The following is a 15,154-nucleotide window of genomic DNA, read 5'->3' on the forward strand; positions in this document are numbered from 1 at the left end:
ACACTAGATCAATAATGAAAGATTATATCATGTTTTTAGAAAACAACTTTCTATTATTATAGGATTAAATAAATCCTTTCTCCCTACTTCCTAGAAAAATATAGCTGTTCCTCACCATTTTGTTAAGAAAATAGTGTCCTATTCTACTTGAAAATTCTGAGAAGTGAATGCAAAAACTTTTTCATTATACCTTGGACAAAAACTACATACTCAACTCAGATGTGACCTCTAAACTACTTTTTTTTTAATTGAGATATAACTGACATACATTAATATATTAGTTTCAGGTGTGCAACATAACAATATGATCACCATAACAAGTCTAATTAACATCCATCACCACACAGTTACAAATTTTTTTCTTGTGATGAGAACTTTTAAGATCTATTCTCTAAGCCACTTTCAAATACACAATACAATATTATTAACTGTAGGCACCATGCTGTACATTACATCCCCAGGGCTTATTATTTTTTTATAACTGGAAGGTTGTATCTTTTGGCCACCTTCACCCACTTCGCCCACTCCCAAATCCCCACCTCTGGTAACTACCAATCTTTTCTCTGTGTCTATATACTGCTTATTTTATCAAGAAAGTCTAATTACCTAAGTGCATGGATACAGTAGATACATCTTGGCATGTTCTTTCGATCATAGATGTCTGTAGTTTCCGGGTAAAAAATCTAAGGAGAGAGAAAAGAAGTAGAGTAAGGTATCCATCCACTAGAGACCATTTAATCGTTCACCAATCATCAGTAGTACAAGTAAAATTATGGACAATTAGAAAACATTGTCAACATTTGGCCAATAACTTCATTAAGGTGAACAGACATTTCATCATAAGTAATGTAAGGAATAAAATGCTACAGTACATAATGAAAAGCACTGCTTGGAAAAGCCTTATTTGGTCAACCCACTGAATTTCACTAAGTATGTGAAAGTGATTTACTTACTATAGACTCACACATGGGCAAACAAAACCCAAGTTTCAGTGCAGCTCAAAACACTGGCAAACGTATGAGGCTCTGACAGATTGCAATCTTCCTAGTTACTGTCTATCACGCTTAGACTGAGTAATAACTCAACAACAAACATTTACTAAGTGGCTCAGTATGTGTAAATCACTACATTTAAATATTGAAAAAAACTACAAAATATTAAAATGTGTTACAAAGTTTGGGGGAAGTAGAAAGATACACAGACAGATAGAATAGAGGATGTATGTGGGAATGAGAGAGATGGGTAGTTTTCCTTGGCAGCACATACAGCAATTAATCAATTATGTGTGTTGTAATTATCTGTTTGACTCCTCCTAAGCCACATGAATCCAAGGACCAGGAATATGTTGTTCACTGCTATACCTTCAATGCCAAGCCCAGAGTCAAGGTCATGGAAGGAGCTCTATATTTGATGAATTAATGAATGAGGTAGGATAGGAACAGAGTAGGTTTATATGGAGAACAGCATTGAATTTCAAGACCTAGTCTTATGGGTAATGCGGCACTATACAACCCAATCTGTAATTCAGAGAAAAAAAAGAATAACAGTGGATTAGAAAAGCAGAAGACTGAATTATGAGGTGATCAGCAGAACTTGGATGAGCAATAAAATGCCTTAACTAAGGCAGTGAGAAGACTACTACAGCACTTCATATCTAACTCTATTAGAGCACTTAACACACTGTGTTTAATTACTTGTTTTTATGTTCATTCCCCTCACAATAGCTATGGCTTCCGATGAGAAAGAACTGCACCCCCCGACACACACAAGAGAGATGGGATGTACCCAAATCATCTTTTTTGGTAATTTTTCAAACTTTAAATGCTCACTTCCCAAGACTGAAATCTCTTCTCCTGAAAGGTGAAAATTATGGTCAAAGTCAGTCACCTTACCCGAGAATAGTACCAAAATAGATTTTAGAAAGTATAGAAAAATGAGGTTGGGTAAGTAGGCTGGAGTCAGATTATGAGGACCTTGAAAGTCAGACAAGTTTGAGCTTGATTATGCAGGCCACAGAGAAGTCCTACGTTTGGAGTCAAGGCTGAAAACAGAGCTTCAGGAAGATCTGACTAGAGACAGGACACAGGCTATATTGAATAGTGCAGAGATTAAAGCTGGGAAAGCAGGCTGGGTGGCTATTTCAACAGATAAAAGAAACATTTCAAATAACTGAGGAAGGCTTAGGGAATGACTGCAGTTAGGAGTTAAGGTAACTCCAAGATTTTGAGACTGGATGACTGGAAAAATGATGACAAACTACAACTCAGAGGAAGGGAAGTTCACTTGGAGGAAAAGGTAGGTTTAGTTTCAGGTATGAGAAATTCTAGGAGATAGAAAGCTATCCAAGGAGAAATGTCCAGCAGCCAACTGAAGAAACTGTTTTTATCTAACAGCAAAGAGTCTTCAAAACTACTAAAACCATAAGAACGAGAGAATATAGCTAAAATTAAAATCGCATCTTAAGGAATGCCCACCACTAGGATGTAGAAGGTAGAGTAGTTGAAGAAAACAGAGGTCTATTATGCAGATTAAAACAATTTAAAAAATCAAAATAATAGAATGTTTCCTGGAGGAGTTGGCCAAACGCACCAATTATAATAAAGAGTTAAACAAATAAAAACCAAAAAATTATCATAACAAGTTTCTATAATTAGCCTGTATGTACCATAGAAAAAGATTAGGGAAGAGGGGGTGGGTATAGCTCAGTGGTAGAGTGCATGCTTAGCATGCACAAGGTATTGGGTTCAATCCCCAGTGCCTCCATTAAAATAAATAATAAAGGGAAGATTAGGGAAGACATCCCAGTGAATACTATATATGTACTGTATTACAGATCACACATTATACTATGGGTAACAACATATTTTTAGGCTAAGGATCTTTAGTCTACATTATTTAAATCATATAAAGCAGACATTTCAAGGCTGATAGCCTTAATAATCCTTTTGTTCCTGATAGTCTTTGGGGAATTCTATGTTTGTTGAGATTGTGGTCCAGGACAATGCACTACTGTTAGTAAACAAAAAAGGTAATAAAATTAAATCATTAAAAAAGCATTCTGTGGTAACGATACTATTAGCAAGAGCAAATATTAACAAAGCTCTTAGTACCATTCAAAAGAGGTTAAATCATCACTGCCCATTGGGCATACCACATAAAAAACAGGAACAGGAAGTTACAGGTGCACAGAGAGGCCAAGTAGCTGTAAGAACTTGACTTATTACATTTCCTGACATTTGTGGGGCTTCATTCTCAAACATACCAGTGCAAGGAAGAGAACTTCAGCACCTTGCTCTGAAAAAAAGAGGACAAAAGCTAGTCTTCTGCAAAGACTTAGCTCCAAATTTAACTCAATTCAACAAGTATGTGAGCTGAGCACTCTGCTAAATGCCAAATGTTCATTTCCAAGTGGTTTCAGCCACCTTCTGGTACTCCACATCTCACTTGTTTTTAACCTTTCTTTGGTTACAAAAATTTAGACTCCACAAGCAAACATAAAGAAAATAAAAACCACCCCTTAATCCCATCATATGGAAATGAAAACTATCTCCTTGGAGATTTTCCCCAAGAAATCTCATTTATTTTTAGACAAAAATAGTGATCTCATCTTAGCCAGAACACAAATTCTTATAACCTTAGCCTAGTTTTCTTTTTTTTTTTTTTCCCCACTCAACACATCATGGACAAATTCCTTTGTCAATATAGATTGACATCATCTTTTTTAATGACTACACTAGTATTTGGCTGTAACACAATACCTCAAGTGAAGGAACATTTGGTTTGCTACCAATTTTTTCTATTATAAGCAATGTTAAAAAAAATCCTTACATATATATTTTGTGTGTGTGTTTGTCTAATTTTTTTTTTTTGGACCAGTGGTAGTGGTGAAGTGAAATGGGGAGATACATTCCTAGAAACAGAATTCTTAGGCCAGAGGATATTGGGGGGAGGCGAGTGGGGAAGCTGTCCCTGCCTCTAAGAGTGATGCTACATCATGGCCTCTATGGGTTCGAGGTAGGACTAGGTAGCTGGACATATGATTAGGCCACCAGGACAGCTGTTCTCTAGCTCTATGTACGTTCCCTGGTCCACCAGTCCCTGCTTCACCTACACCCAACTCATATGACTGACATTCCCTCTTAGTTACAGAGCCTAATCAGTAAATACTAGTGATATCTCTAATCTTTAGATCAGAATGACTCCACTATGATAATTTATCAAAGGGAAGGCATCTGCCTAAGGGGCTATGAGGGATATGCCTCTCTGCTGCTTTCCTTGGTAACTGATGAGCCAACTTGACTTCAATTCCTCCCCTACACCTCCCCTGCCCCCAGCATCGAAGACTGCTGCGGTGTTGACTGCCGTCCATGGTAGGGTGTTATTCTAGGGCCTTGCTTTGGACATGTAAGATCCCCTATCCAATAAGCCACTGATGTCTCTGTTCCTACCTTTGGGCTCATCCCTCAGTCTCAAGGCTGGACAATCACAAGGCTTGCAGGCCTGAGAGGTGCAGCCCAACGCTAACCCAACTGCAATTTCACTAAGAACAGCACTAAATAAACACTTGAGCCAAACACTCAAGGATGCACACACCCTCATATTAAAACTACAGCCATCATTTCAAACTTATCAAGTTGTATACATTAAATATGTGTGGTTTTTCTATAATCAATTATACCTCAATAAGGCTGTTCAAAAAAAACAAAAAGCAAAAGACAAAAAACTACAGCCATCACCAAAACCAGATGTAAGAAGTAAATGTCATTATGCTGCCTCTACAATTTGAAATATAAAATGATCCTCCTTATAGATTTGGTTATTCTGAAGCTGGAAGATGACATTTCTAAAATATTCCCTTATGTTTCCTAAAGTCAAACTTGAATGTAGCAACTTTGTCAATGAATACAAACCACTGAATTGTACACTTCATAGTGGTGAATTTCATGGTATATGAATTTCAATGTCTATAATTTACTATAGTAAAAGTAAATGATATCATAGGAAATTTCTCTAGGGTGAGGTGAAGCAGAGATGAGAAATATAAAAGAAAAACAAACGGAAGAAAGAGACTCTTTAGTATTTAAGAAAAAAAATCACCAAAGATTCAACACCGAGAAAAATTTTGTAGGTCGAATGAGAACTGTCATGCCAAAACAGCCAGAATTAAGCCAGAGTATCATGTAAGTTACCTTAGGCAATCCAATCTCACCCATGGCATTCAACCACTGAATCACATTATCAGTGTGTCTAAAGTGGAGGCCAGTTGCCTAGAACAAATAAAAAACCATTAGGCACTGTTGGCAATATTGAAGCAAATACTGAATTAAAACTCTCCTTGTAAAAGTTTCTCTCTGAGACTTCACATGGTCCCTGTAAATTTTAGGTCTGTCTATAGCATTATGTTTACATTCCAATCCCAAAAAGCCAAATCCACATCTCAGGTTCTCTCACTTAAGAACCATCTGGAGAATCTTCCTATGTACAGTGTGCTCAACAGAACATGGTCTTTGGAATTCAATTATCTCAGATTCAATGACTTGTCCATCTACTGGTAACACCGGGCAAGTCACTTCACCCTTTTGAGTCTGAGTTTCCCCATCTTTAACACCTACTTTATCTTTGTTGGAAAGATTTAACTGAGAAAAATACACATAATGCACTCAGTGTGGTATCTGGCTGATAGCAGATACTCCCAAAATGAGGGTTTTCTATACTACACATACAAGTATCCCCCTCGAAATCCCTATGCCTGTTATTTTTAAGGAAGATTTACTCTCAGGAGGGTAGAGGTGCAGGCCATTGTTTTTACTGTTGCTGCAGTCTCTACTCTTCCTTTAATGTCTGCCTGTTCTGTCCAACATTTTGCAGACTCTCAATAGAACAGCTCCAGAGGTGTCTTCAGAATAACCACTCGTGTAAAACTCAATATATAAATCTTTGCTTTTTGATGAAGAATAGTTTCTATTTGGGATGTTAATTTTGGCTTAAGACCTACACTTTCCTTGTTTTCCTTTGAAATTAAAACATAAAAAATCTCTTTTGATTCTGTCTTCACTCTTAACTCATTCTGAGCTCTGGCCCAGTTCTTACCCTTGACCATTCTTACATTTGCTCTTGGTTTCGCAATCTTCCACTATCTTTTATACTCATCCTTTTCCAGATAAGCGCTCTTAGGAAAGCTCCCCACAGAAGCTCTGTAGACAACGGAATCTGGACTTTGTCAACATCCCAACTTAAAACAATCATCTTTTTGAAGGCCCCAGGCCACAAGAATCAAACCCTTTCACTTATCACAATTTTCTGAAACTGGATCACTTTCCCATTTTATCCTGAACTTTAATATCACAAGGTGATGTTTTTTTCCCCAAAGTTGCTATTGCTTTCAATTTGTCTACAAATCTCAGTGCTTGGTTAAAATTAGAGTTAAAGTAGTAATTCCCCTAGTTACTTCCTCTGCCTTCTAAGAAATAAAAAATTTATCAAGGACCATGAAAATTTCTAGATACAAATTACTCAGAACTGAGCCAGAAGTACAGACAGCTCAAGTTCTTTTACTACTGTATCTTGACTTTGCGCTATTTTCTCCACTATTCCAGGTATTTAATTTTGTTGGAACAAACACACTTATATGTATTTCTCATTAACACTTTCACAGGATAAAGTATGCTAACCTTCTCTCTCAAGTTTATGGAAATTTAAGCACCAGGCAAGGAAGAACTCACCTTGTATCTGGTCTGCTCTCGATCATAGATTTTCTTCAGGGACACCACTTTGGGGGAAAAGAAGTTTCCTAGTTTGGCAAGGTAGACCCCATTCCTAAGCCCCTCTTCCAGTTCTGTGGTGGGAGGCAGATCCTCCCCGAGGCAAGCTTCCATCCACCTGCACAAAAGGAGAGAGGACATGAGAAAAGAGAGGGAAGGTCTGAACCCTTCCTTAGACATTTCAAGCTTAATTTCCTTTCTCCCTGGAGAAGTTTAAACTGAACATAAGCCATACTCTCTCTCTCTCTCTCTCTCTCTCTCTCTTTTTTAAAGCAATACTCTTTTAAGGTTCAATTTCACACACATCCTTGTCCTGGCAGAGTCAGATCTCAGAGGCAGGAAACTTAGGAAAATTCCTGAGCATAAATGCCACCCTTTTCTCTACCATATCTTCTCTTGCATCAAGGAGCCAACTGGTCTCCACAGGTCCTAACTGCCCCATGAGCCTCAGACTCTCTCACTCCTTCAGTTGCTCCTTAAAAATTCCTTAAAAAAAGTATTGGAGCCACCATCTCAACTGTTCAGAAACTTAAATTTGTACTTGAAGTTTTTTTCTGGTTTGAGAATTCATCATCTACAGTGAATTTCTAGGTTCAGATTTTTTTTTTTTAATTTATTTTTCAGTTGAAGGATAGTCAATTACAATGTGTCAACTTCTGGTGTACAGTATCATGTCCCAGTCATGCACATATTTATATGTAGAGTCATTTTCATATTCTTTTTCATTAAAGGCTATTATAGGATATTGAATATTAGTTCTCTGTGCTATTCTAGGTTAAGATTTTAAAGCTGTTTTGGAATTACCAAAACAGTCAATCATCTCACCTAAAATATTAAAGGAAACTCCAATGGAAACAGTAAAATGAATTCTTCAGTTTTTTTTAAAGGAAACACTTAAGGAAAAGAAAACTATATTGTCCCTCTCAAATATCTCTCACAAGGCTTCAGGGAAGCCCAAGATAAAACAAAGTTTATTTGCATATATTTTTTACCAACAGAAATGTAGATAACTAAAACATCATTTAGGACAATGGTTTTAAACTTTTTTTTTTAGTCACAATCCTTTGAATATCTAAAGAAAGCTATAGCTCCCTCCCCCACAAAATGTAAATATACTTAAATTTAATATATAATTTCAGAGATTTCATAGACTGCAGATTAGAAACTCCTAATTTAAAGTTATTCCACTCAGATTTCACAAGGCATCTGTTATTCCCACATTCATCATTATATTGGGGGGAAAAAAACCCAAAACACTAGATGATGCCTTGTCTGTTTCACCAGTGATAAATCTTTGAAAAGCCAAATTAAAAAAAAAATCCAAAGGTACAGCCGACTGAAATAAAAACTAGATCTACTGCCAAATAAAACAAAACATTTATAATATAATAAGAATAAAATATTTATAATGTTCATTGCTACACAGACATTTAACTTAAAAGATAAAACCTGGAAGAAACATTTAAATATGCCATATTTTGTACAGACACACATACACACACACACGAAAATTTAACACTAGAAAAACTAACATACCAACAGAAAAACAGGCCAACTAACATGTAAATGTATTTATAATCCCATTTGTGTGTTTCTGTATAATTCTTTACAGTAATAAAATTGCCTGAAAGATATACAATAGAGCTTGAATTTACCATACTTTTAAAAACTACTTTTAGAATTCAGGATAAAATTTCTTATATTAATTATATCTTTTCAAAATGAGATTACTACTCAGAATCTTTAAAAAATAATAAGGAAATGCAACAATTTCCCTGTTTTTCTTAAGTTCTATAGAATAGTTACTCAGCCTCACTTTCAAATCTATTCTACTTCTAAAGCAGCGAGCATACTGTTTGATGCACAGTAGGTACCTAAATAAAAACTGTCTAGATGAATGGGCCAGAGAATTCCCTGGGTATTTCCTATACCTAATGATCATAAGTGTTCTCCTCTGGCTTTTCTTTTAGGTAGTAGAACTAAAATGTCATAAGGGAAAAAAGAAGAAACAAATGAATTTTCCAGAAGAGTTGCCATAGTAACTGAATTGGATACCAATTTGTAACAGCTACAAAATCTAAACTATACTTCTCCAACAGCCTAAAGTCCAGAAGGGCAATATGGAAAAGAACGTAGGTCACTGGTATGGAAAAAGAGTTGTAGTCCAAGGACACATCTCATATAACTGTCTCTCCAATATTTCACTGCTAAAAAGATTACAGCAAACAGCTCCTGGCAACCCCAGCTCTCAGGGGACAGCCTAACTTGTGTTTTCATTAACAGGGATAAACCTAGAACAACTCTAAGCCAAAACCAGCCCTTGGCCACATAACAGTAAGAAGAAAAAGTTACTTATTTTCCTCTCAAGATGAGGTAAACACATAGAGAAGACTGCGGATAAACAGCACAGTAGTGCTTTTACCCTGAATCAGAGCCGTTTAGGTTGTCCTCGTGTCTGAGACCACTAGATTAAATCAAAGTAAAAGGAGGGACCACAGCCACACTTCCCACAATCCTTTATCTCTGCCTTCTTGTCTAACTGCTATAAAACAGTTAACTGACTGATAACAAGGTTTACAAATTTTCTATAGTGGAGTAGAATACCCTACATATCACACAAGTGTCAGGCCAGAATAAAAGCTAACTGTGATCTGATGAAAAGGGATAAGCAGAGAGGGAGAGCTAGAAGAAACAGGCAAAACACAGAAGTGTCTCTAAACAACTACCCAAAGCCCAAAACTGCCCTCCAGTTATGCGTGGCTCACCCTCCGTTCAAAGTTCTGCTCCACACTACAGTATCACTTGGTTTGTTTATAAGAATAGAGTAAGTTAAATTAGGACCAAATTGCTATGAAAAATCAAGAGCACTATGTAGGGTGTTATAGTACTATCATTTTTAATCTTAGCAGAAGTTTGGATTCTACTGTAATTCCAAGAAGATGCAACAAAGCCTCCTTCATGTCCTTCTCTAGAGCCCAACTGAGATTCCCCCTCTGCCACTGACTCACAGAATCAAAGTGTGAGAGCCAGGAACTGAATGTACTTCAAGGACGAATCCTTTGGGGTATTCTCTCCAATATAATACATATTCACTAAAGAAAATTATAAAACATTTCTTAATATTTTATGAATATTTTCCATGTTAACTATATGGAGTTTCTGAAGACTATCAGTTACATTAAAATTCTACCAAGTGCTTAATCAGTCACCTATGTTGGATATTTATTCCGTTTCTAAATGTTTTCAGCCACTGAATAATTCTGCAAGGAACATCTTTGTACACAATGTTCTTCTGCATTTATAATTAATTCCTTCAGAGAGATCTTAGAAGTGTAACTCCAAAATAAGAAAAAAAAAATTATTGCCCAAAAAGCTTACCCAAAGGCTGTACATTTTTGTTCAACCCCATCATTTTACAAATAAGAGTAAAGTCACTTACCAGCTAGTAGCAAAGGTGGAATAAGAGGAACCTGATTCCTAGTTTAGAATCCTTCTCACTATACCACTGTTGCTCTTACCACATCACCTAGCAGGGCTGAGCTCCACAGGACTGTCGAAACAGGACAAAGTTTCAGATAGCCCATGCAGGAAAAAGGCTGGTTTCTCTCCATGTTCTGTCCACTTAATAGGGTTTTAAGTATTTTAGTTTAAGTCCACCAGTGATTCTCAACTCAAACACAAATCTTCCTTCTAGAACTTAAGCATTTAACTTTATAAATACATTTAAAAATAAATCTATGCATTCATTCCTAACTTACACCAGACACAAAAATCAACTCAAAAGGGATTAAAGACTTGAATATAAGATCTGAAACCATAAACTCCCATAAGAAACCATGGGGGGAAGATCCTTGACATCGGTCTTGGAGATGATTTTTTTTTTTATTTGACACCAAAAGCAAAGGCATCAAAAGCAAAAATAAACAAAGAGGACTACAGCAAACTAAATAGATCTGCACAGCAAAGGAAACCACCAGCAAAATGAAGAGGCAAATTACAGAATGGTAGAAAATATTAGCAAATCATGTATCTGATAAGGGATTAATATCCAAATTATAAGAAGAACTCATACAACTCGATAGCAAAAAACAAACAAACAAACAAAAAAATACCAAACAATCTAACTTGAATCAGCAGAGGAACTGAATAGGTATTTTTCCAAAGACATTTAAATGGCCAACAGGAATGTGAAAAGATGTTCAACATCATTAAAACATCAGGGAAAATGTAAATCAAGACCACAATGAGATATCACTTCACTCATGTTAGAATGGCTATTAACAAAATGACAAGAGAAAACAAGCTGTTGATGACATGAAGAAAAGGGAACCCTTGTGCAGAGTTGATGGTGTGGACAAAGAATGGCACCTGCCATTTCAGTAAACAAAGAATGTTGAGGCCATCAAGCCATCAGCCGCTGCAGCCGCCCCTGAAGGTATACCCTGAGGGGAATTCCGGATGGAGAAAAACAGGTTGGCTGCCACCAAGACATCAGACTCTGCAGCCACCCACAATGGTGCACCCTGAGGGGATTCAGGATAGAGAAAAAAGGATACTGGCCCTTTAGGTAAGGTGCATATCAAAGGAATAATTTCAATAGGCCCAGACTCTTGCATCTTCCCATATACATAGAAAAGCACTAAATTCATTAACTTGAGATGTCTGGTTTTCTTTAATTAGCAGTAATGTTTTGATGTTCCAAATCCCTGAGTTTTTTTCAAAAACTCCTATGTATCCTGGCTCCTCCCTTAACTCTTCGGAATAGTCCCTCAGAGCTATCTGAGAGGCTGTCTCCTGGGTTTAAGTCCTCAGTAAGTCCGCCAAATAAAACATAATTCTCAACTTCTAAGATGTGTTTTTTTTTTTCAGTTGACAGTGGGAATGTAAATTGGTGTAGTCACTTCAGAGGCAATATGGAAGTTCCTCAAAAAATTAAAAACAGAACTTCCATATCATCCAGCAATCCAACTACTGGAGATATAGTTATCCCTGGGTATCAACAGGGGATTGATTCTAGGACCCACATAGATAGGTAGCAAAATCCAAAGATGTTTAATTCCCATATATAAAATGTTGGAGCACTTGCATACAACCTAGGCACATCCTCCTGCACACTTTAAATCATCTGTAGATTAATTATAATACCTAATGCAATGTAAACACTATATAAACAGTTATAAAACAATGTAGATGCTATGTAAATATTTGCTGTCAAGCAGCAGATTCAAGTTTTGCTTTTTGAACTTCCTGGAATTATTTTTTTCCCTGAATATTTTCAATTCAGTAAGCTGAACTCACAGATGCTAAACCTGTGGATATGGAGGGATGACTGTGATATATGCGTCCTCGTGTTCACTGCAGCACTATTCCACAATAGCCAAGATATGGAAACAACCTAAGTGCCCAGGAATAACTGAATGGATAAATAGGCTGTGGTATATGTATACAAAGAAATAGTATTCAGCCATGAGAAAGAACAAAATCCTGTCACTGTGACAACATGGGTGGATCCTGAGAGCATTATGCTAAGTGAAATAAACCAGACAGAGAAAGATAAATACGGCATAGTATCATTTATATGTGGAATCTAAAAGAAAAAGTCAAACATTTAGTGGTCGCTAGTGGGTAGAGGGTAGGGAAAATAGGGTGAGGTTGGTATAAGGATACAAACTTTCAGCTATAAGCTATAATAAGGTCTGAGTGATCTAATGTAAAATATACTGACTATAGTTGATAACACTGTATTGTATAATTGAAATTTGCAAGAGAGTAGAACTTAAATGTTCTTACACATAGACACAAAAAGATAAATATATGAGGTGATGGATATGTTAATTAACTAGATGGAGGGAATCTTTTCAAAATGTATACATATATCAAATCACCACAATGGTTGGCGGGGAGGGTGTAGCTGAGTTATAGAGCGCATGCTTAGCGTACATGAGGTCCCGGATTCAATCCCCAGTATCTCCATATAAGTAAACAAATAAACAAATATATAAATCAACACAATGGACTTACTTTAAACACTTTACAATTTTATATGCTATTTATACCTCAATAATGCTGAAATTAAAAAAATAAATCAATCTATGCACAAAAGAAAAGTCATTGGGCAATACAATTTTCATGTTACCAATTCTCATTTTAAAACTATCTTAAGTTTCAGAGAATTTCACAGTTGGAAGGCTTCTTTAAGATCTTCTAGTCTACCCCAACTCCTCCACTCCTCTCTCACCTCCCACTCCCTCCCTGACCTTAATGCCTGAATACTCTCATAACATCTTGGCTAAATCACGATGCAAGCTGACCCAGAACACTGATGCTGACATGGAATCACACATTCAGGTTAACCCATTTTATTTCTGGATTCTAGCAGCAGGAAAAAATTTATTAAGCAAGCACTAGTTCCCCACTGGCACCCTAAGCGGCCTTCTGGAGCAACACAACATATGGAATTAAAAATATAATGTGACTCACACTGGTTAGGGACTTAAAAAGATCCGGATTTATATCCTGTCTCTATTATTTATCAACACAGCAAATTGCTTATCCAGTTTCTTCATTTGTTAAAAGGAAATAACATTACTTTCCAAATAGGTCTGTTGTTAAGGATTAATAAGATTATATGTGAAATGTGGAGCTGGCTCCACATGAAATGCACAACACTTGGCTGGGTATTTAAAAAATATTTGTCCTTTTACTCCTTTCTCCTCACAGGATGAGTCATATGCTAACACTTTTGTAAGTAAAATTATTTCCAGTTCCTTCAAGTACTCCTCATAAAATGAGAGGAAGAATAGCACCTACCTCATAGGATGACTGTGAGGATTAAAAGAAGTAATACACATAAAGTGTTAAGAACAGTGCCTGGAAGAGCACTCAGAACGTTAGCTGGTATTACTAGCAGTGTTAGACATTATTGCCTGGCCCTCCCATCTTTCTCACTCATCTCTGAACTCTCTCCAGCTGAACACTATGTTCCAGGTGTGGTCTGACTAGCCTGAAATGGACCAGATGATCACCCTTCATTCTAAACACTAAATAACTGCAAAGCCTTGATTAAATTATTTCATAACACTTTTCCAACCAACAGAAATTCTTAGTATCTTTTTCCCAAATATGCAGCTGTTAAACTCTATCTGTACAATTACATATTAGCATCATTATTTGCACTCATCTCTGTTACATTTCTTTATGTTTGATTCAGCCCATTGTCCCAAATATCAACATCTTTTGGGACCCTAATTCTGTTATCCAAAACATTAACTTCTCTTTCAGCTTCACATAATCCATAAATATTAATAGGTTTTAAAGAATGATGGGGAGGTAACCAAACGGCCGAGGCAGAGAAGGCCTCCAAGCAGAAGAAATGCCATGTACAAAGGCAGAGAGGGCTGAGAAAACAACATGGGTTACACAGTAGCTCAGCACTGCCACTGCTGGAAAAAAAAGCACAAGGGGGACAATGGAGGTGGAGATAAAAAAAATGAGCAGGCTGGATGGTACAAGGCCTGTCTGTCATGGTAAGAAATCTTTCCCTCACTCTTGTCAGGAGAGGCACCGAAGGATTTTAAGTGGGAGATGATCTGATCAGATCCGTGTTTCAGAAAATCACTTTGGCAACAATGTGGGGTTTTTTAATTTTTCTTCAAGTACAAATGGTTTAACAAATAAGTCACTGTTTAAAAGTTCTGAGAATATCATATCAAGTGGTGACATCAGCACATCCTCAGCCTTGGCCACAAACAGAACTCGGTGACCAAACTCTTACATGAAGGAAATGGAGAGCAGAGTCCGTAGTCCTTCCTCTCCCAAAAAGGGATACAAAATTTCAACATTTTCTTTTCCTCCTGTTAACTCCAGAAATGCTTTAACAAATCTAATTCAAATGAAAAATACTAAAATTTTTTAAGTGACATCTGATCTGAAACACAACTATTAAACAGGGAGAATAACATCTGAATGGTTCATTTTCAATATAAGTAACACTGAAAAAGAATCTCTAAGGCCATTTGGCAGATGTTAAACTACATACTTTACATGCGTTACCTCCTTTGATCCTTGCAAAACCCTCATAAGGCAAATGTATTATTATTCTTCTTTTACTGATAAGAAAGCCATGGGCTCCTCCAAGTAAAGCAACCTGTCCAAGATTACCTACCCAGTAAGTGGCTGAGCTCATACTTGAACTCAAGCTGCTGTGATTCTAAAGCCCAAACTCAATTGCTACAATATATTACCTCCTTCAAAAATAGTAACGGCTACCAGCTACTTAACACTCACCAATACAGGCTCAAGTTCTGAAGCTGGGCTTCCTGAAGCATCCCACACCACAGTATATGACCTCATTAGCAACCCTCACTCTGTCAAGTACTGAGAGAGATCTATTA

At 36.8% G+C, this 15,154-nt stretch overlaps 1 protein-coding gene across 1 annotated transcript in view; it reads right to left on the bottom strand.

Annotated features, from left to right (window-relative positions):
• IQGAP1 (IQ motif containing GTPase activating protein 1) overlaps positions 1 to 15,154 on the bottom strand; it is a 90,795-nt gene that overhangs the window by 53,965 nt on the left and 21,676 nt on the right. Inside the window, exons 3-5 of the mRNA XM_072950818.1 lie at positions 6,723 to 6,879; positions 5,190 to 5,267; positions 607 to 683 (exon numbers count right to left, since the gene is read on the bottom strand). Of these exons, the coding sequence (XP_072806919.1) occupies positions 607 to 683; positions 5,190 to 5,267; positions 6,723 to 6,879 (312 nt within the window). The remainder of the gene's footprint in view (positions 1 to 606; positions 684 to 5,189; positions 5,268 to 6,722; positions 6,880 to 15,154) is intronic.

This window comes from Vicugna pacos, chromosome 27 (assembly GCF_048564905.1).
Source record: "Vicugna pacos chromosome 27, VicPac4, whole genome shotgun sequence".
In the NCBI taxonomy this organism is placed as follows: domain Eukaryota; kingdom Metazoa; phylum Chordata; class Mammalia; order Artiodactyla; family Camelidae; genus Vicugna; species Vicugna pacos.